The following is a 22,520-nucleotide window of genomic DNA, read 5'->3' on the forward strand; positions in this document are numbered from 1 at the left end:
GGTGCATGCCTGTACTCCCAGCTACTTGGGAGGCTGAGGTGAGAGGATCACTTGATCCCAGGAGTTCGAGCCTACAGTAAGCTATAACTGCGCCACTGCATTCCAGGCTGGGCAATAGAGGGAGATCCCATCTCTAAACAAAAAACAAAAGCAAATAAAAAGAAGAAATTAAAATAAAATAAAGTAAAATTGCTTCTACTTTTAAGGATGATCTGGAATGTTCCTTTTCATAGGTGGCATGTGTTTTGAGAGATAGAGAGAGAGACACAGATTGATCCAGGTCAGGAATGCCCTCCCTTTTACTCCATCCTCCGCGGCGCTGCTTAAATCCCAGTTAATTCCATAACATCTTCTGTGCTTACTCTACTTCAGAGTGATTTCTCTCTCTCTTTCTCTTCAAATGGCTTTTTATTGTTCACTGCTATGCTAGTGATTTGAAAGACCAGGTGACCTCTCACCCGTGATGGAGCTTTTGTACAGCAGGGCTGTGCTTTATACAGGATGATCAGCTACCAAGAGCTCTTAGGTGTGGCCCAGGAGCAATGGCTCATGCCTGTAATCCCAGCACTTTGGAAGGCCGAGGCGGGCGGGTCACCTGAGGTTGGGAGTTCGAGGCCAGCCTGACCAACAAGGATAAACCCCGTCTTTACTAAAAATACAAAATTAGCTGGGCGTGGTGGTGCATGCCTGTAATCCCAGCTACTCAGGAGGCTGAGGAAAGAGAATCGCTTGAACCTGGGAGGCGGAGGTTGCAGTGAGCTGAGATGGCACCATTGCACTCCAGCCTGGGCAACAAGAGCGAAACTCCATCTCAATTAAAAAGAAAAAGAAAGAAAGAAAAAGAAAGAAAGAAAGAAAGAAAGAAATAAAGAAAGAAAGAAAGAGAGAAAAGAAAAGAGTTCTTAGGCGTGAGGCCCTGCAAGGAGCAAATGGCCTGGGCTACCTTCACTGATGCCCTCAGCACCTTCTAAGGTGAGGCTAACACCAGCTCACATTGATGAGCTGGTGCTGGGCCTGGAGCAAAATGTGTATTTCATTTAAGCTGCCTACCAGCTTGTGAGGCAGGTGCCTTACAGTGACAGTGGGGCTCCTCAGAGTGTGTATAAGAAGAAAACTGTGCATGGCCAAAGCTATGCTTGAAAACCCTCAGGAAGGCACCACCTCAAGGACCAACATAGCATCACTTAGTAATGGCAACAGCCTTAGAACAGATGACTCTGTCTCTGTGTGTGTGTGTGTGTGTGTGTGTAGCATTAGATGAAGTAGTAACTTGTGTTTAGAGGTTGTCTTATTGCATAAATATAGTTGCTTTTATACACTGGACTCACCCTCTGCCAATAAGTTGTTCAGTTATGAGAAATGAACAATGTCTGAAACTAAGAAAACAGCAGATTCTCACCTCCTATCTCCAGGGAATGTGCTCTTTGGCTAGACTATATGGCAGAATCAATAGTGAATAAAATATATTGTGGAAACAATAGTGAATGGAATATATGACACTATCAATAGCAATTGTTAAGTTTTTTTTCTTTTAAATTTTTCTTTTTAGGTTTGTCTAGTTAAATGCATCTAAGTTTTATGTGTATATGGGAATCACTGTTTTCCTATTATACAGATTTGGAAACTGAGATTCCCAGCTTTTAAGTCCTTGCCTAAGGTTGCATAGCACAGAAATAGTCACATCAGAAACTGAGCCCTGTCTGCACAATGTAGCACCTTGTTCAGCCCTGGGTGCCTGACTCACTGACTCCTTGAGGATCCTCTCATGACAACTGTAAATAGGCAGCTGAAAGAATCCCAGTCTTTGATGGTGGGAGGGGAAAGTGGTTGGAAAGCATTAAAAAACCATGCTCCAGCAGTTCACTGATGTGAGAAATTGTCTGCATTTCAGGTCAACCATCACGATAGATTTTGGTCTGCAAAGCCCCAGCTGAGCAAGAATGCAGTGTAGACATATGAGTGCCCAGAGTTTAAAGGAAAAATACTCGGACTCACATTGGAGTTTAAGACCCCTTCATTGCCTCTCCTGCTGGGTTGGGGTGACTGGAGACAGTGGGGAATTACCAACCCTGTGGCTATCTCTGCATCTCAAGCCCCCAGAGCTGGGCTTCCTTGTTTACTTATTTAGAGCCCAACAGAGGAAGTGGTAAAGGAAACTAGCTGAGTCGTTTTCTGAGAAGAGACCATATTTGTTCGCAGAGGAAGCCGTTGCTTTCTGGGATCTGGCTACGGCAGAAAAGACTTCAGCTCCAACAAGGGTGTTCCACAGGGTAGCTGGGAGTTGGAAGAGCCAAGAACGCCTCCTAACTCTGGATTTGAGCTTCTCTGCCCATGGGTGCAGCACCCATGCTCAGCTTGTGAGCTTCTTCCCGGGAGAGCAGCCATGGCACTGAGGAATGTGCCCTTTCGCTCAGAGGTCCTGGGCTGGGACCCCGACAGCCTTGCTGACTATTTCAAGAAGGTGAGCCTTGCTCTTGTGTGAGTGGTCATGATGATAGTGCCCTTGGTGGGCTGAACTGAGGCTTGAAGATGGAATTGCGGCAGAATGTGGGAGGTGTATAAGATAGCAATGGAACCCTATGGCAACTTTACTGGTTGAGTGAGCGCCGTATAGACTGCTGAGTTTTCCTGGCAATGAGTTCTAGAGAGAAGGATGGGAGCAGGAGACCTCAAATGAGTATGTGCCTATTATGTGCTAGGGTTTGAATTCGGTGTTTCACAGGCACTGTCCCATTTAACGCTCCCTACTATGTTGTGAGGTCAGCATTGTTATCCCCTTGACTCAGCTGCAAAATCAGCTCAGGGAAGTGAAATGGTCCAAAGCCCTAGGGACTACATGCGATAGAGGCAAGACTCAAGCCACACCTATCTGGTTTTAAAGTCCATGCTCTGAGATGCAGAGAACTGTTGTAACTGCTAATGAGATCAACGCTACTTACTAGAAAGGGGAGACGTGGTGTCCTGGAGGCAGGAGAAAGCATAGGCAGGGTGGGAGGGCTGGATAGAGGACTATGATGAGCAATGCCAGACACAGCATTTGGGCTTTCACTGCTCACGACCCTGAGGGGGGTCCTCAAGCTCCCGCCTGGGGTGGTCTCCTTGGAGCTTTATGAGAGTCTTGTGAAGCAGGACAGAAAAATGATGTGAGCCCCAATTTATAGCTACGAAAACTGAGGCCTCTAGAGGGGAAGAGTCTTGTGGCAGTGCTGGGACCAGAGTGTTGCTGTCTTATCTTCTGGACTTAGAGGAAAGGTTGAAGGATCTCTGTGCTTGGTCATTGGCAGAAGGGGACAATGCATCTGCTTGGGCAGATCTCAAGCCGCATGACTTAGTTGTAGTCCCTCTACCCTGACCATGTGGTAAGATGACTTGTGAGAGACAGTTAAGCTTCTAACACCCTCATCCCTGCGGGCTGGCATCAGATTCTGTTGATATTCCAGACTGTCATAAAGATGAGATTGTAAAGCTAAGATAGTAGAAGTCATCTAATTCAGCTTCCTGTTTTTCCTGGGGAAATTGAGATTCAAGAGGGTAGACAAGGTTCCCTAGGACGTATAGCCAAACCTGCGGTCTACGCATTTCCAAGGCATTTATAGTCACAACTGTTCTCCCCCAACCTGAAGAAGAAAATGAGAACATGTTGAACTAGGTGTGGTATGGTAGGGGTACAGCTCACAGATCCTGTTTTTTGCCATATTTTGTGCTTTCATTTCTGTCATTTTCCTTCTGCAAGGTCGTAATAAACTTAGACTTCAGCAAATATTGTTGCACAACTGGTTTTTTGAAGGATGTTTCTAAATATCTTGCTCAAATATAGACCAAATAAGGTAGGGCAACAAGGTAAAATTTGCCAAGAGGAAACAAAGTGGCATGTTACCTCGATAAAGGAAAAAGAAAGGAATTGAGAATTATGAAGAGAAAGACTTGGGATGGGCTGAGAGGCACAGATAGGCCTAACCTTCAGGTGTGACCAGGAGAATTATACAATCCAATTGAACAACAGAGAATTGATCCCTAAAACTCCTGTCAGTACAGGGAGATGGACCATGGGTGAGGGATGGTACAGGAAGACCTCACTGCCTGAGCTGGGGGAAGGGAAAGTTTTCTTCCTGGAGATCTCAGACTCCAGCACAAATCTACAGCACCCAGGCAGATTCCTTCTTCTGGCATAAATGGACTGAGAGAAGAAACTAGGAGACTGAGGCGAATCAGTTATCCTGGAAGTTCTAGTCCCTCCACAGACTTGGATAGAAACCCTTCAGATTCTGAGTACCTCAGCCCCCTGAAAGAAACTATGAAATGAACGGACCGCAGAGTCATTTGGGAATGGATCTTAGCAGTCAAACATGACATGTAAAGAATTGATCTGCAGATGCAAACTCTACCCAAGTAGTGGGGTTAGGCCTCCCTTGGAGACACCTCCCGACTCAGCTGTGGAGTCAGACACACCTTGCCCTGGCTCTTCCACCTGCTAGCTTGGTGACTTTCCCATAGTTGCTTTGCCTCTCTGTGCCTTAACTTCCTCATCAGTGAAATAGAGATATGAACAGTAACTAACCCAATGGGTTCATTGTGAGGATTAAAGCAAATGATGTGTGCAAGGCACTCAGCAGACAGATGGGTCATAATGCATGTTCCATCTGCCCTTTTTCCTTCTCTATTAACTGGCTTCCAGCTGGGGACACCCATGCAGACTGGTGGGACTTTGTGTCTTCTTGTCTCTGACATGTGTACCTCGTCCTGTGTCTGGAATATAAGCTCCTGAGGACTGAGACCATGTTACATATTTGTTCAATGTCTCCAGTTCCTTTTGACTTGCAGGAGAACATCCTTGGGTCGTGCAGTGGGGAGGCACTGGCTCAGAGCTGTGTGTCCTAATCCCAGGTGGGGTCCCAGCTGGTATCCCAGCTCACTGTGTGACCTTAGACCAGCCTCTTTCCTTCTAGAGGCCTCAGTCTTCCTTACTACAAATCCAGGTAACTTTTCTGGACCAGTGCCTACCAAAGCTGGATGCCATAGGAATCATCTAGGATGCTCCTTGAAAATACAGATTTGAGGTCCACAAGCCCAGATCTTGCTGGAGCAGAATCAAATGCCTGGGTCCCAGTCTGCAGGACTCTCTGCTGATCTAGACGCAAAGTTAGCACTCTTCAAAATCATCTGATTTATCTCATAATGATAACAGTGAGAATGATGAATTAAAGGCAGTTGACTCTTCCAAGAACCACTTACCCTCCACTGCCTATAGATAAAGGGGATACCAGGGCTCCATAGATGGGACGTGCTTTCAATATCAACTTCTAAGTCAGCTTTCTGAGTGTGATAATTATCCCGCCCTTCCAAGCTAAGATGTCACAACAATTGTATTTATTCTTTGGATTTGCTGGCTATAAGATAAAAATATGGTTTAAAATGTGCTCCAAAAGAAGGCTGCCACAAACCATGAGGCCCACCCTTGTGAGGAGAACCTAGGATCCTCAAGGAGAAACATTTAACCTTAAATGCTCCATCCCAAAGCAGCAGGCTGAGAGATACTTCAAATGTGAACATTTATGCTGTTGAGGACAAGTTGAAACCAGCACTTCATATGATTGCTGATTGGTCTAGGAAAATAACCAAGATCTTAAAAATGCTCGTTCCTATGGATCCTATATAACTCGGTTCTGAGATTCTGACTTAAACAATTTATCTCAAAGAGGGAGAAAAAAGTTTGCAACATAGTGTCCATGATGGTCTGTATTTTGATTGGGATGATGTACTGCAAACAAATGAAGCTGCATTTTCATTTGCTCATTTTACTTACTGTATATAAGTTATACTGTTATTAAAAGGGGAATATTTCTGAAAGAGACATTAAAGCCTGTTCTGAAACCTGTCACCTAAAACCCATGGAACCTCATGCAAGTTACTTGCTGTCTGTGCCTCTCATTCCGCATCTGCAAAATGTGAGGGTTAAATGATTGAAGACTAGTTTAACTACTTGGAACACTGCCTGCCATACAGAAAGCTTTCAATAATTGTTCACCGTTTTTATTATCATTATTGAAACAGCAACTTGGTAAATAATCTAAATGTTCAGCAATAAGGGAATGATTACATGATGTTGTGGTCATTAAAATAATGTTTAAATTGAGTTTGCATAACACTAGGCAGTGTTTATATTATCCCTTTAGGTAATTTAAGAGAAAAAAGTCAGGATAATGAGATTGAATATAAATCATAACCTCAATTATGTTTAGAAACATGCTAGGAAGAAAGCATTGAAAGAAACACCGAGGTTGTCTCTGGGCATCAAAACAATGGATGGTATTTCTTTTCTTCTTTTAGCTCCTCCTTCCTGAGGGGCATAGGGCAGAGCTCTGCATGCCTTGGAGGCAGTCTTTCTGTAAGGGTTGGCCCCGAAGCCTTAGAGCAAGGCAATTTCTCCATTTCAGGCAGTCCCAAGGGGGTAGTGAAAGCGAGGCTGAGGTGGGGACTGGGCCCTCTGTTAGCCAAGGGAGGGCAGTGGGGAGCCTGGCTAGCCACAAGTACCGCAAAGTGCTAAGTTTCTGGGGCAGACAAGGGAGAGGAACCAATAGTAAGAGACTGCCCGTCACTGACAACACCTTCCCCTTCTCTTTGCAGCTCAACTATAAGGACTGTGAGAAGGCAGTGAAGAAGTACCACATCGATGGGGCTCGCTTCTTGGTAAGCTCTGGCTAGTCCAACACACTGAAACCAAGACTGTTTGGCATTTTTCCCCATGGCTGCAGGGCCAACGGGCCTACCCTTTCCCCGGGGACACCCGAGGATCCCTTTGCTTTTTCCAGAAATTTGGTAGGGCCCCCTCTCTCACCACCTTTCAGGATCCTACCATCCAGAACCCCTCTCTGATCTTCCACTTACACCTTAAGGAGGAATCCAAGCATGGTAAAAAAAAAAATCTGGAAAATCTATGTAAATGCCATTCATCCTTTGAGAAGCCCAAGGGGAAGAAGGACCATATGGGTGAACAGAAGCTTCTCACCTCCGATTTCTCACTCTGGAGCACATACTCATGAATGGAATAAAGGATGGCATCACCCTCATTGTTTCAATTACTTCCTTCTTTCTCACTACCAAATTCATAAAGCTGATTTTGTATCAAACACACATGTGATATGGCTGTCTCCACTGTATTATACTTCAAAAAGCTTGAAGTCTAAGACCAAGGTGCAGGTGTGTATTAAAGACTAAGCCATTAAAGGGAAAAAGATGCAGCTCTAATGGTGGAGACAGAAGTGCTAGGTTGTGGTCGGGGAGGTGGTTTGAGCATTTTCCCTGAAATGACACCTTTGCCCATGGGTTAAGAAAGACCCTGACTGCACCAATCCATCCTTTCTGGGAACTTTGCTTTACTCTTTGAAAATAAGACTTCAAGGGTCTCAGAGTGAAGACAGTAAGCTAAGTTGTGTCTCCCTGTAAGACATTGTCAGTAAGGGAACTTGACCTTGAGACTTCAGGCCAGTTGAATGAGACCAGAGAGCTCACAAGCTCCAGCTTGCCCCCAGAGAACACCAATCCATTTCTTATATTACATCTCTGCTACCAACATCTTCTTGAATTCCTTCAGTTATGGTGAGCTCACCACCACCCACAGTCATCTGCCCCTTTCTAGGCAGCTCTCAAGTCTTATGCTGAAACTAACCTGTGCTCGTATTGTTCTGAGTTTTGCTTCCAGGTGCCATGTAAGACATGTTTATTCACTGTCTGCCTAAATCATTCATTCATTCACCTATTCGTTCACTTGACAAGCAGTTTCCCGAGCTGCTTTTACATACTGGAGAGCATTACAGGTGGTGGGGATAAAGAAATGGTTAAGATGTGATTTCTGCCTTCTAGAAACTTGTTTTATAGCAGAAAGTTATGTTCAGAAAGGCTTCCAACTACCTCATTTGCAGATGAGGAAACACATGCAGAGCTGTGATGTGATTTGTTCTATGTCACATACCTACTGATTGAACTAAGGCATACACTTAATTTAGTCTAATACCATTTGAGTTTTTAACAATATTATTTATTCGTATTGAGATTTGAGTCAGTAGAATTCCTGCAGTTCTAGTGCCATTCTTGCAAATTACTGCTAAACCCAAATATTTCATTCTGGTGCTATTAGCACTGAGAACAGAGACTTATCACAGTTGAATGGAAAGGGAGGAAGACATCTTTGAGGATGGTGCCTGTGAGGCCCTGTTGCCTCGGTCACCCTGAGCAAGCACTTGCCCACTCTGAACCTGCCTTGCTTCCTACCCTGTTGACTGAGCACATTGGACTGGGTCATAGTGGGTGATGGCCCCTCCCGGCTCTGTGATTCCCCACAACAGTCCCGGTGCGAGTGTCAGGCCTGGTAGAGCAGGGTTGTTTGAGAGATGGTATCTAGGCAACTGTGTTTCCTCTGCTCCAATCAGTCCTCTATCAGTTCTTCAGACAACGTGGCACATTCTGTTCATTATATGAAGAGGAGGAAGTGGAAAGTAGGGTGATAGGAACCAGAAGAAAGGAAGCAGAATCCAGTGCCTGTCCCAGCAACTGGGGGATGTAAAGGCAGCTTCTGCTGAAACCCACCCTCCAGCCCCGGTGTACTGGGTACAATTTGGGACGCTTGATCTAAGCTCTAATTACTCATCTATCACCCTTTCCAGCTCTGTAATATCCAGGGCCACTTTGCTATTGAAGGCAAAATGGAAAGGCCCTAGTTATTTTTCTTTCCTTCCTTCCTTCCTTCCTTCTTTCCTTCCTTCCTTCCCTCTTCCCTTGTCCTCCCCCCTCCCCTTCCCTCTTTTCCTTTCCCTTTCCTTCCTTGTCTTCTTTCTTCTCCCTCTCTCTTTCTTTTCTTCCTTCCTTCCCTCTCTCCAGCTCTCTGTCTCTCTATCTCTCTTTCTCTTTCTTTCTTTCTTTCTTTCTTTCTTCTTTCTTTCTTTCTTTCTTTCTTTCTTTCTTTCTTTCTTTCCTCTCTCTCTCTTCTGTCTTTCTTTCTTTGCCATTTTTGTTTTCCACTAAAAAGGATAGATCCTTATCTGGTAGAAGCTATCTTTCTAGAAGGTATGAAAAGAAGAGAAAAGGAGCTTGAGACTTGTGTCAGTTGGGAAGGCATGTGACCCCATGTTGCAGAAACCTGACCACAGTGGCCTAACCAAACAAGGGTCGGTCTGTTTCAAGTAATAAGAAATGTGTAGGCGGGTGCTTGGGGATGGTGAAGGAAGACATCAAGAACCCAGGCTTCATCTAACCTATGGAAAAAGCCTGTGGCTTCTGTCCTAACGGTTGTGAGTTGGCTACTTCACCTTTAGGCATCATATCTCCATGGCAGGCAGGGAGAAGGGGAGAAAGGCAAAGAGGAGAAGGTGTGTGGTGAATGGTAAATGCATGCTCCCTTTTTTCAAGGAAAGTAGTAACTTTTCCAGAAGCTCCATCCAGCAGACTTTGGTTATATCTTACTGTCCACAGCAGAGTCATGTGACCTCCACCATCTGCAAGGGAGTCTGGGGAGTTAAATATTTTGAACAAGCACAATTACCGCCTTGAATGAAATCCAGGACCCGTCAGTAGGAAAACAAAGGGAGAGTGGGTACTGGGTAGGCAAGCAGCCGTGTCTGCCATATTGCCTCTCCTGCCGGGGCCCAGTTTGTGGCTTTCCTCTTTCTGTACCCCTCTTCTCAACACCCACAGCATACTCCCACATAGCCACAAATCTTAACTCCAAAATCATCATGCAAATAACCCAGAGTTTGCTGGAGGCTTTTGGAAGAGGTGGAGGAGGGGGTTACATCACATAGCAAAACTCTCCAAAAATTCTGTTTCAACATCTCTCATCTTTCCTCACAGTTCTTGTCCCTGTTCTGAATGTCTTCCTCTTTCCTAACACCCTGCTCCTCTGTCTCCAGCCAGGCTCACGTCCACCTCCTCCTCCACCATCTTCCTGAAATTCCCTCAGCTTGTGCCCTACTCTCAGCAAAGCAGAAGCTGGTGGCCAGCTGCTGAGTGCTCAGCTGCCGCCCCTCTGGAAGCCCTTAGAAAGGCTTCAACTCCTCATACCACACTCAAAACATAAGTCTTGGTACCTTCCTGAGTGGGGGTAGTTCAGAAGCAGGGAGATGCTGCTGCTCAGTGATGAAAAAAAAAAAGAAAAGAAAAGAAAGAAAGAGAGAAAGACAGACAAGAAACGAAGAAAGAAAGAAAGAAAGAAAGGAAAAAAGAAGAAGAAAGAAAGAAAGAAAGAAAGAAAGAAAGAAAGAAAGAAAGAAAGAAAGAAAGAAAGAAAAAACGGAGGAGTTAAGAAGCTTAACCAAAAGCCTGATGCCCTCAGGACTTCTGGCTGACTCCCTTCACCAGCCCCAACCCTGCCTCAGGTGGTCTGATCGGCGTCCAGATCAGAAACCATGCCTATGAGCTGGACAAGATGGATCCAGTGAACACGTTGCTAAGATGCCCTAGCCCCAGCCTCTGTGCCAGCTGATCTCAAAGAAGAGTGCCCAGATCTTTCTGGTGGTCAGAAAACTTGACAGGCAGCTCCCAGGACAGACAAGGAAAAGAAGCAAAAACATTAAACTCTTAAGACTCACCTAGACCCCTGCTGCTTCCCCACCAGGGGTAGTAATTCCTCATCTTACTCGTCCATTTCTCAATCACACACTGTGCCAGGCACTGTGCCAAAACACATTACATACATCATCCCACTCAGTCCTCACAACCCTGATAGGTGCATATCATTATTATTATTATGGTCCCCATTTTACAGATAAGGAAACTGAGGCTCAGAGAGGCAAAGTGCATGCCCTAAATGAGACAGCTGCTAAGTGAATGAACCAAAATCCAAACCCAGCCCGTTTGATTCCAGAGCTCCCACCCTAACTACCCAGCCCTCTGGCCTTAATTAGAATGGTGGTGGAGCCCTTTGTTGGCCCATCATCGGTTCTGTGGAAAGCATGCCCAGTCTCTTTTCTGTTCCCAATTCTGACATGCTCTCCTATCCTCCTCCCTTCCAGATGCCTCCTTTCACCTTTCCCCTCATAATCCCCTCCAACATAGGCCACAGGGACCCTCAAAAGGATCAGACGTGGTAGGATGGAGGTTTGCAGGAAGAAAATAGATTGTGGATGTCACAGAGTGGAATTCCAACCCCAGCTCATCCCCCACAAGTGGGAATCCCCTTGATATCCCTGAGCCTGGGCTTTCTCACTGGCAAAATGGGAATGCTGATAACTCCTGCATCACAGAGTTGACGTGAGGATTCACTAAGGTGTTAAGAGGTGGAGGCCCAGAGTTAGTTCTTGACAAATATGAGTTTCTTTCTCCCCTCCCTTCTCAGTTCCCTCAGGAAAGCCTTTTCATGGCATTCCCATATCTTGAGAATTCTACCAATAACCCGGTTCTCTGGGGTGTGATGTTGGTAAAAGAGGCACAGACTTCTCCAGGCTGGCTTCTCTGTAGCTGACCTTGTGGAGACTGAGAGGGCCTGAGGTCTGGGGTGTAGGGAAGAGGTCACAACATGGCCAAATGCAGCCCACACAACGAGTCGTTTGGTTTCACAGATTTAGCTCTCATAGTGTTTAAGTCAAAATTATTTGCCAACATTTAGAACTCAGAGCATTTCACATAAAACCTAGACTTAAGGATTCCCTTTGTAAAAGCAGATCCAGCAACACCAGGCCCACAGGCTTTTAGGCAAAACATCTAGAGACTGCCTACCTTGGGAGGGTGGGCGGGCAGGGCGGTTTCTCCTCCGTTTGCCACAGTCCCCACCACTCCCTCTATTGTTTCACATATCACTCTTCCCCTCCTGCTCAAAGCCCTTTCTGTTGGTTGTAACCTGCCTGCCATATGTGTCTTCATTTCAGAACCTGACAGAAAATGACATCCAGAAGTTCCCCAAGCTCCGGGTGCCGTAAGTACTCCTCCAACTCTATGGGTGATCTGGGAGCAGAGGTTGGAATGGGGAGTAGTGTGAGTGGGGGCTGGGTCAGTTCTATGTCATTGTTGGCTTGAAATAAGAAAGCAAGTAGGAAGGATGGGGGCAAGGACAGGATGTGGGGAACAGAAGTTACATGAAGAGCTGGAAAACAGAAGTCACGGATCCAGCCCAGCTGGCGACCTGGATGCTCTTGCCAAAAACAAGCCCAACTCTGGCCCATTTTTCATTTCCTCTCTTCTCATGGTGTGCTTGGGCCTGTGAAAATAGCATCAGTGTCAAGGTTTCATCATGGCATCACCATTGACTCAGTGATGGCTTAAGTTTTCTTGACCTCCATTTCTCACACAGTAAAATGAGAGCTGAATCAGATGACGTCAATGGACATGATTATGTGTCGATACTGAGTGCTTGGAAATGTCTGCCAGGGGTGTTATGTTGAGAAGAATCCCAAGGAAAGGGAGCTGTGATTGATTATTCATGTCTGCCATAGGTGCTGAAATGGGAAGTTGCAGTATGCATGTCATGCCATGTATTTTTCATCCCTCTAGTAAAGGTCTCACACACTCAAATACCTACAGGAGCCAGGCAGGTGCTATAAATGTGTAAAATTGGCCAAGTTGAAAACAAAAAGCCCTGTTGTTTTATTTTGTTTTATCATCATTGGACAAAACAGTGGTAAATATTCTGTATGAAGAAATAGTTCTCCATTATAAGAAAAATAATAGCACGGTTATCATATGATGAAAAAAGTAACCATCGCAAAGCCTCATTGTTGGTGAAACAATAGAGAATGGTGGGGATTATGGCAAATCACATATCATATGTTCCATTCAAAGAGTGCAGCAGCTCCTCAGTTACAGCCAATGTGGACCCAACAGTGTCCAATCTTCAAATTTATCAAGAATAACTAGAAATATGGGTTTCATGTGATATATCTCCATTTTTAAACATTGGCTCAAATGTTTTAAATATTGTGGATGCCACAGTAAACACACCTAAGGGCTACATATAATCTGTGTGTTACCAGTTTGAGTTCTCTTCTCTGGACATTCTATAAGAACCCTTCTCTTACTCTAAGGGTCTGAGAGCTCATCATAATAGAAGGGAGGCAGGCCAAAGGAGTAGGAGGTGGGGAGATCTCATGAATAGGTAGGAATCCTGGCAGCTCAATTAAGGAGAATATTTTTAGCATGACTTATAGTCCCACTGTTGGGTCCACATTGGCTGTAACTGAGGAGCTGCTGCACTCTTTGAATGGAACATATGATATCTGATTTGCCATAATCCCCACCATTCTCTATGGTTTCCCTTGTCCGGAAAGGGGAAGGAAAAGAGAGGAATAAGGATTTGCCTTTGGTGCTGTCTATCTCCAGGGACACGTGTTGTTGAAGATGGCTTGATCTTTCTAAGGATATCCTCTAACCACATGTGGCTACTTCAATTTGAATTAAATTTAAAATTGATTCCCCTGAGGCACTAGCCACATTTTAACAGCTACGTATAGCTGGTGACTACTATGCTGGAGAGTGCAGATATAGAACATTTCTATGATTGCAGAAATGTGATGTTGTAGAGATAAACCATAGTTCTTTGCGAAAGAGGGAATTTTACACACAGGTGTCAGAATTGGTGGCTGGTGGGCCAGTCCCAGGCTGCAGGTGTGTTAAGTTTGGTGACCACTGTGCTTTGAAATCAGGAAAACTTTCACAAAATCCAGCCTCTTTAGAAACAAGTGAAAGATGTGGCAATTGAGGGCTTATATTCTACTGTGGCAATAGTCAGCCGGATCTGATGTCTGCTGCCCTGTTTAGCTGGGACTTGTGCTCCCCAGTTCACCAGGGTCCCACCATTCCCTGAGGGATCATCCTAAGGTACGTCAACCATTTATATCATATCATGGGAACTTTGGCTTTCGAACAAGATGAAGTAATAGGGATCAGATTTACTTTCCCACCTGAAATAACCAAGTAACCAGGCAAAATATATGAAAGAGCAATTTTCAAGACATTGGGCATCAGACACCGAGGGATGGAAAACAAAGGTGGTGAAGCCTATGGTTGCTTGCTGCTTTGAGAATCTCCAGGCTTGGCACAGGGAGCAGGGAACACAGTGCTGGGTCTGGTGGACGACTTGAGTTGAGGAGGCAGCAGAGAGTCCAGAAGCCTAGAGTTCATTCAACAGGTGTCAGAGAGGAGAGAGCTGCATAGAGACAGCATTCTGGAGAGCTTCAGAGGGGCCCCTCTTTAGCAGAGCACAGATCAGTCCATGCATGAAAGGAGAGACTACCTGGAGGTGGCAAAAGAACTACCCAACAGTATTGGAGGAAAGAGTAGCCACTCACAGGGCTGGAAATGGTGCCTGTTTCTACCAGCCTGGCTGGAAAACATAGTCATTGGGTAGAGTGCCTAGAAGGATATTGCCTTAGTGGTGGGGAATAATTAGCCCTAATCTAAAAATTGTTCAGGTCCTGGCTAGAAAACCTTAAAAGCAAGACCCAAAAGAAACAAACCGCTTCTAAGTAACTTAACTGCATCTCAGAACAAAACTGAAAACTATTTATAGTAATGCAAGAATATTCACTACCCAACAAAATAAAATTTATGATATTAGGCATCTAATCAGAGACTAACAGGCATGCAAGTGATCAGGAAAATATAACCCACAAGGAGGAGAAAAACTAAAACATCAAAACTGACCCATAACTGACACAGAGATTAGAAATAGCAGACAAGGAGAATGTTGAGTGTATTTCATGTGTTCTAAAAGTTAAATTTGGGCATAGGAAATTCAAAAAAAGACCCAAACAGAACTTCTAGAAATGTAAACTATAAAATCTGAGATTAGAAATACACTGCTTGGTATTAACATCAGATTAGATATTGCAAAAGAAAACAGTAGTAAACATGAAGATACAGTAATAGAAATTGTCCAAATTGAAACACACAGAGAAAAAAAAACTAAAACAAAACACTGAAAAGAGCATCAAGGGGCCGGGCGCAGTGGCTCACGCCTGTAATCTCAGCACTTTGGGAGGCTGAGGTGGGCAGATCACCTGAGGTCAGGATTTTGAGACCAGCCTGGCCAATAAGGCAAAACCCCATCGCTACTAAAAATATAAAAATTTGCCAGGCTTGGTGGCGGGTGACTGTAGTTCCAGCTACTGAAGAGGCTGAGGCAGGAGAATCACTTGAACCCAGGAGGTGGAGGCTGCAGTGAGCTGAAATGGCACCACTGTACTCCAGCCTGGGTGACAGAGCAAGACCCCATCTCAAAACAAAAAAAAAAAGCATCCAGGAACTTTGGGACAATTTCAAAGAGCCAAATGTATGTCTAAAGTCCCCAAAGGAGAGGAAAGAATGCGTATGTGAGCGGGGAAGGAGAGACAGAAATAAAACACTTGAAGACATAATGGCTAAAAATTTTTCAAACTGGATGAAAATTATAAACCCACAGATCCAAGAGGCTCAACAAACCCCAAATCGAAGAAACAGGAAGAAAACTAGCTCTGAGGTATATCATAATCAAATTGCTCAAAACCAATGATAAAAAGAAAATCTTAAGAGCAGTCAGAAAAAAAAAGACATATTACGTACGGAGGAACAAATGCAAGGATCACAGCAGCTTTCTCGAAAGTAAAATAGCAAAAGAAAAATATTGTCAACCTAGAGTTCAATACTAGGCAAAAAATATCTTTCAAAAATGAAGACAAAATAAAGACTTTTTCAGACACACAAAATCTGAACTGTACTGCCACAGGTGCTTTTTAAAAGTCCTTCAAGCGGAAAGGGATACGTACACAGGGATGAAGAGGGCCAGAAATGGTAACTATGTAGGTCTATGTATGTACGTGGCCCTTGAGGGCATTTGAGTTTGCATCTTGTGGTCCCTATACAAGATTAATAGTTCAATAATACTTTATTCATTTAATGAACTGCTGTTAGATAACTACAATGTGTCAGGCCTTTGTTAAAATTATTCAGGCTACAAAGACATGGGACAGAATCCTCATCCTCAGGACACTCACATTCTAAAGGGAGGTCAGATAGACAAGCAAAGCAATTATACTACGATTACAACAGTGCAATGGTACATGCATGCACAAGTACAAGCGCTGGTAGGAAGGCAGGAGTAATTTTCCCCACAGTATTCAGGGCAGACAAGGGAGGAAGGGACCCTAAGTTAAATCTTGAAATAGGAAGGATGGATTGTAGGACATTCTAGAAATGGAAACATATTACAGAGGCACCACCCAGTGTGCCTGGTGGAACAGCCAGTGGGGCAGAGGAGCTGGGGCGTATACCTGGGGGAGTGGAAAGCAAAGGGGCTGAAGTGACTGGTTGGGGGGTGTGTGTCATAATTTATAAAGGTCCCGTGAGCCATTCTCAGGAGCCAGAGAGTGTTAGTGAAGTGAGCATCAGGGTAAATTTGTGTCTTATCTCTGTCCAGGGCATGTAAGTGATGATTTGGAGGACAGCCCAGCTGGGGACATGGGACCGAGTTAGTTGGTGGTGACCAAGATCCTGCCAGTGAGCTAGGAGCCTCCCCTAGGGCTGTAGCTATGAAGATGGGGGGATGGAAGAGATTTAATCAGAACAGTGGAAGGACAGAGATAGAGAAGGCCCTTTCAACTTGGAAGATCCTTTTTCATCTTAAGGCTAAGCTCAACTGATGTCTTCTGGCTTTTTTGAGAGCCTGGAGAAAGTGGTAGGGGTGGGAAACGGTTTCTGGTTAGTGTGAATGGGAGAATTATAAACACATTGTGAATGAGCTGGGGTGGGATCTTTCTTTAGCTCTCTGGAAACTAAAACAAAAACTTGGCCTGTGATGTAATCCCCTCCTCCAATGTGTTTGAATGTGCACCCTAGAAAGACTGTGAAGCCTGCCCATAGAACATGAAGGGTTAATATGGAGAATGATGGAGAAGAAATCAAGGGAAGATCCAGGCTGCCCTGATGAGGTGACTTAGAGACTCACTGTCCCTCTTGGCAGAAATGTGTAACAAGGACAAATTCCAGCTCTACTTCCAATGAGTTGTGTGACCTGGGACACATCCCTAGACCACCCTCAGCTTCCTAAACTATAAAAGGAAGGAATGGGTTACAGAGACTATATGAGCTCACCAATTTTAAGTGCTATTATTTGGGGTATAAATAGGCAGATAGGAGAGCTTAGTGAGAAAAAGTGCAGGCTCTGAGGTCAGATGCTTGAGACCCAATCCTTCCATTCACAGGCCTCACAGGCCATGAGACTTGAGGGCAAGCTAGCTCAGCTCTCCGAGCCTCAGCTTCCTTATCTGTATAATGCTAATAATGATAGAACCTAGCTCAGAGGGTTAATGGGAAAATTAGGGGAAATAATGGGAAAATAACAATATGCACTGAATAAGTGTTGGCTATTCTTGCTTTATGTAAAATCCCAATTAGAACAATTTTAGCTTTTTAACTATTCTGTCTTTCTGGAGAGGAGGGATTAAGAATAGAGAGGATGTAGGGTTTTGGAGTGAGGGAGATCTAGGCTCTAAAGCTGACTTTGCCTCCCACCAGCTGTGGGACCTTGGGGAAGCCATTTAGGCAATCAGAGCCTCAGCTTCCTTGTCTGTAGAAGGGAAAAGAGCTAACTTTTAAGGAGTGGAGAACATTAAAGGAGGCAGCACACATAAATTGCCTGGTGTTGTCCTTGATACTTACAGGTGTTCTATACTTTATTCATTTCATCCCTTGTACATAGGTTTGTCTTGATCATTACCACAAAGGCCTTTGGAAAAGAAATTGTGTTCATGTACAGAAAACCAAAAAAAAATTACACTCTTCTGAATGTCTCTATTTCCTTCCCTGATGTATACAATATAAGTATTAAATAGATTTTTAAGAAGGTAAGTTGTGGTAAGGAAGGCTCTCTCAGCCTGAAAATACAGTCACTCTCTCAGGACATGGTTGATCCCAAGACACCTGCAACACTGTAAAGGTGGAGGATTTTTAAAGAAAAAAAATGAAGGCTTCCTTTGTAGGGCCTAGGTTGGCCCTCATGGTACAGCTGACAACGGTCTGGTTAAATCGATAGAATACACGAATACACGTTCAAATCTGCTGGTGCCTATTTGGAGTTCATTAATGGATGGGATGTTATAAGTTTTATATTTAAATCCACAGTGTAACTTTGTGGAGAAAAGAGTGACGGGGTGGGCGGTGTAGGCAGCAGATAGGTATTGGATGATGCTCTTTCTGCCGCTTCTCCCTGTAGCCATTACCGATGATGCAATTAGGCTGGGAAAACCTAAGATTCAAGCTGAGAAGTAATGCAGAAATATTTGTCTGTCTTCCTGTAAGGCTGTGAGTCTAATGGCAGCAATAACCTACTGAGGCATCTCCTTTGTACCTATTTCCTACCTGAGACAGAGAAGACAGGAAAGGTGTGGAGGAAGGGACACAGAGGCGAAATGAACATTCTCATGCCTGTTAAAGAACGTGGCCACTCAAACGCCTGTAATCCCAGCACTTTGGGAGGCCGAGGCGGGTGGATCACGAGGTCAGGAGATTGAGACCATCCTGGCTAACACAGTGAAACCCTGTTTCTACTAAAAATACAAAAAAATTAGCCAAGCGTGGTGGTGGGCGCCTGTAGTCCCAGCTACTCGGGAGGCTGAGGCAGGAGAATGGCGTGAACCCAGGAGGCGGAGCTTGCAGTGAGCCGAGATTGCGCCACTGCCCCCCAGCCTGACTCTGTCTCAAAAAAAAAAAAAAAATTATGGCCAGACCTCAACAAAACCAAAACAATGATAGGGCCTCTCTCCAACATGGTCCTCCCCTGTCCCATTCAGTGGCTAATTGCTGTCCAGGGACCCAGCTCTCATCAGTCCTCAGTCCTCAAGGGTCCTGCCACAGGAAAGATGCCTCCCTCGGCTGTTGCTTCTTCTCTTCCAGTGCAAGCCCACAGCACTAGACGTGAAGCCTCCTCTCTCCATAAATGCTGGTCACATGCCTTTTGACAGATGCCTCCTTCAGAGCCTTGCCTTTTTCTGTTTTCTTTTTTTCTTTTTGAGATGGAGTTTCACTCTTGTTGCCCAGACTGGAGTGTAGTGGTGCAATCTTGGCTCACTGCAACCTCCTCTGCCTCCTGGGTTCAAGCGATTCTCCTGCCTCAGCCTCCCGAGTGGCTGGGATTACAGGCATCACCATGCCCAGCTAATTTTTGTATCATTAGTAGAGGTGGGGTTTTGCCATGTTGGCCAGGCTGGTCTCGAACTCCTGACCTCAAGTGATCCACCCACCTCGGCCTCCCAAAGTGCTGGGATCACAGGCATGAGCCACTGCACCTAGCCAGCCCTGCCTTTTTTATTTGTAAAAATGAGAATAATTATACTTATCTACCAGGAAAATGATCGTGAGGCACCAGGAAAACACTCCATGTAAAACTGCAGGGGTAGGGGACATGGGTGACAAGTAGGGAGAACACTCTGTGTCCTCAAATTATTATGTCTTACTCTTACACGCTCGACAGAGGCCTCAGGTAATGGTGAAAGTCTCCTTCCTGAGTCTTAAAACATCTGGCTGCCCCCAGCTTCTCAGGTGACAAGGACAGAATTTAGAAGGTTTGGCTCTTGGTTCAAGGGGGCTGGTCTTTAAAGACGGAAAGAACACTTTGTTCCTTGGAAGAAGGATTGAAATGCAGAGTGAGAGCAGGGCTGAGAGTGGGAATGTGTGCAGGGAGGAGGGGTGGGGAGGAGAAGGAGAGTTCCAGGGTCCCATTGTGAGAATAGCGCAGGGGGAGAGGCAGCTGCCCTATCCAGGGCCTGGGAGCCTTGTCCTGGGAGGGACCAGCAGGCAGTCTGAAATCTGAGCCCAGGGAACGAGGCTCCCACCGTGGGAGGGCTTTGGTCAGAAGTTGGCCAAAGCTCTTACTATGTGAGCTGTGGCAAGAATGCACTCTACATCATAAGCCAGCACACAGCTACACGTGCCACAGTAGAGGAAACAAAGATGGAATTTTCACAGAACAATGCCTATTCTTACTGCATGCTTTGTGCACTGATATCTTCTATTCTGTATCCCTTCCCTTCCCTTCCCTTCTCTTCCCCTCCCTTCCCTGCCCTGCCCTTCCCCACTCCCTCTCTCCCTCCTTTTCCGCCTGCCTGCCAGCCTTCTTTTCTTGTATAGTTTCTTTCTTCTTGTGTCACCAGCAAAGTTGATTTCTAGACCCACTAGTAGGGCTTCCTTCACAGTTGTTCAAGTGCTGGGAGAATTAAAGGGCTACATCAAAGGCCAGCTAAGGCCCCACGTACCCCCACTCTCCTATTTCACTCCCTTCATAATTACAAAGTTCCTTCTCCTGCCTTTCCTTCGCCTCCTCTTTAAAACAAGCAAACAAACAAACAATTTCATCAGTGTCAAGAATAACAGAATTTATTTCACAAGCTTTTTGGATCATAATAAAAATCACCTGCGGGCCGGTTGATGTCACTGAGCCTCAGGCTTCTCCTCGGAGAGTCTGTTCAGGTAGGTCTAGGCTGGGCCTGGTGATCAGTGATTGTAACAGGTACAGCTAAGTAATCATGATGATCAGGCCCATCAGGGATTCCCTAATCAGGTTTAACCCCTGTACTGTGCTGATAAGGAATTTGGGGCCAGGTGAGGGCAGCTGCCTTGTCTGAGATCACACAGTGGGCACCACCCTTGGGGCCAGACATTGTAGTTAGACTGTCTGTGCCTGCAGGACCTGTACCTTGTACATTACCAGGAGAGACCTTAGACTGAGAAGATGAAGACTGGCCCCCACCATGCTGTAAGTTAGGGATGCAGCTGGGCTGGAACCCAGGTCATTGTAGAATGCAGCCTTCCTACAATGGGCTGGCTTCCTGGGGGGAGGTTCAGCCCATTTCCAGGGCCAGCTAGTTCCTTAAACAAAGGCAAGCAGAGAGGACTACTGTCTATGGCTGCCCAGCCCCCATCACTTCTTGCCCTGGTCCTGAGCGAGGCCTGGGGTTTATAGGGTGAAGGGAGAATGAGTCACCACCCTCCACTCACTGTCACTTGGTCCTCTGGGGGTAGGGTGTAATTTGAACGTTTGCACCTAGCGATAGCCATAGCAACCACCTCCCTGCTGTGCCCACCATCACTGTTGCCACGTCCACCAGCCCCTGGCAGTGGTCCCACAGGCTTGGAAGGTGCTTTCTGTAGCCCATTAAAGCAGGAGGACCCTGGGAGCCCACACTTTGCTGCAAGCCAACTGCCAGGACCTATTCTGCCCCCACCGAGCTCTTTGCTGCTCCTCTGCTGAGGCCTGCGGTTTGGCATTTCCTTCCTCACCCAATTCGAGCCCCAGCAGCCTCCAGCCTGGCTGTTAGAGATACTGGTGAGAGGCAACACCGCAGAGAGCAGGAGGTTCTTTCAAGATCCAAAGCAGCCTTGTGAGCTGGTCAGAGCCCTGTCAAGCTCTGTAGGAGGAGGGCGTTGAGGTGAGCCTCAGTGCCACCTCGCTCAAGTCATTACTGAAATGTCACCTCTTCGGTGAGGCCAGATCATTTTAAATGGCAACCACACCCCACCCCTGCACTCCCATCCCCCTGCCCAGCCCCCCACTCTGCATGCACGTGGTGCATATGGATCACATTTCACCTCCTGAAAGTTTCCTCTCCACTAGCAGGGATCTTTGTCTCTTTTGTTCATTGATGCACCTTGAGCACTTCTAAGTTCCCAGCACTTATTAGGCCCTCAGTGCACATTGTTGAATAAACAGGTGACAGAATGGGAGTGGCTGATGCAGCCAGCACCACCTGACACAGCCAGGACACAGGACACTAATGGGGCTCCCTTGCCCGTTGTGTAGGAGTCCTTTTATCCCACATGCCCATCGTCTTCTTGAAACAACCACTTAAGGGAACCAAAAAGAACCATGTCACAAGCATTCTGACGGCATGTTCAGGAGGCAACTAGGAAGCCCCGCTGCTGCCCTTAAAGCCTCTCTCTCTCTCTGCGCAGTCACAAAAGCCTGGAGTTGTCAACCATATTATTACAGAGAGTAAACCTTTCCCTTCCCTTTCTCCTTCTCTTTCCTCTTAAGTACCAGTGTGTTTATCAAAATTTGTTTATCCTATTGCTCTAATGAGGTAGGAAGTTGGGATCCCATTTCTTTTTTTTTTTTTTTTTTTTGAGATGAAGTTTTCTCCTGTCCCCAGGCTGGAGTGCAGTGGCGTGATCTCACCTCACTGCAATCTCTGGCTCCCAGGTTCAAGCAGTTCTCCTGCCTCAGCCTCCTGAGTAGCTGGGATTACAGGCATGCAACATGCCTGACTAATTTTTGTATTTTTAGTAGAGGCGGGGTTTCACCATGTTGGCCAGGCTGGTCTCGAACTCCTGACCTCTGATCCACTCACCTCAGCCTCCCAAAGTGCTAGGATTATAGGCGTGAGCCACCGCGCCCAACCTGGAGCCCATATCTTGGGAGAAATGGGGGAGTTGAGGGGCAGGGGAGGTGATGGAGGAATCGAGAAATGGTGGGTGCTAAGGACTTCCTTTGCTAACTTAGCAAGTTTATTTTAGGCTAAACTTGTTGCTTTGAGGTGGTCATTAAGCAGAAGAAATACAGATCATGAGCC

At 45.7% G+C, this 22,520-nt stretch overlaps 1 protein-coding gene across 2 annotated transcripts in view; it reads left to right on the forward strand.

The window, feature by feature from the left end:
* Positions 1-2,144: 2,144 nt before the first annotated feature.
* The window catches only part of LCP2 (lymphocyte cytosolic protein 2), a 50,187-nt gene continuing 29,811 nt past the window's right edge, over positions 2,145-22,520 (forward strand). For both annotated transcript variants that reach the window (XM_063642631.1, XM_055285278.2), the window contains exons 1-3: positions 2,145-2,461; positions 6,625-6,687; positions 11,856-11,902. In XM_063642631.1, coding sequence (XP_063498701.1) covers positions 2,384-2,461; positions 6,625-6,687; positions 11,856-11,902 — 188 coding nt within the window. In that variant the 5' untranslated portion in view covers positions 2,145-2,383. The remainder of the gene's footprint in view (positions 2,462-6,624; positions 6,688-11,855; positions 11,903-22,520) is intronic.

This window comes from Symphalangus syndactylus, chromosome 7 (genome assembly GCF_028878055.3).
Source record: "Symphalangus syndactylus isolate Jambi chromosome 7, NHGRI_mSymSyn1-v2.1_pri, whole genome shotgun sequence".
Lineage (NCBI taxonomy): Eukaryota > Metazoa > Chordata > Mammalia > Primates > Hylobatidae > Symphalangus > Symphalangus syndactylus.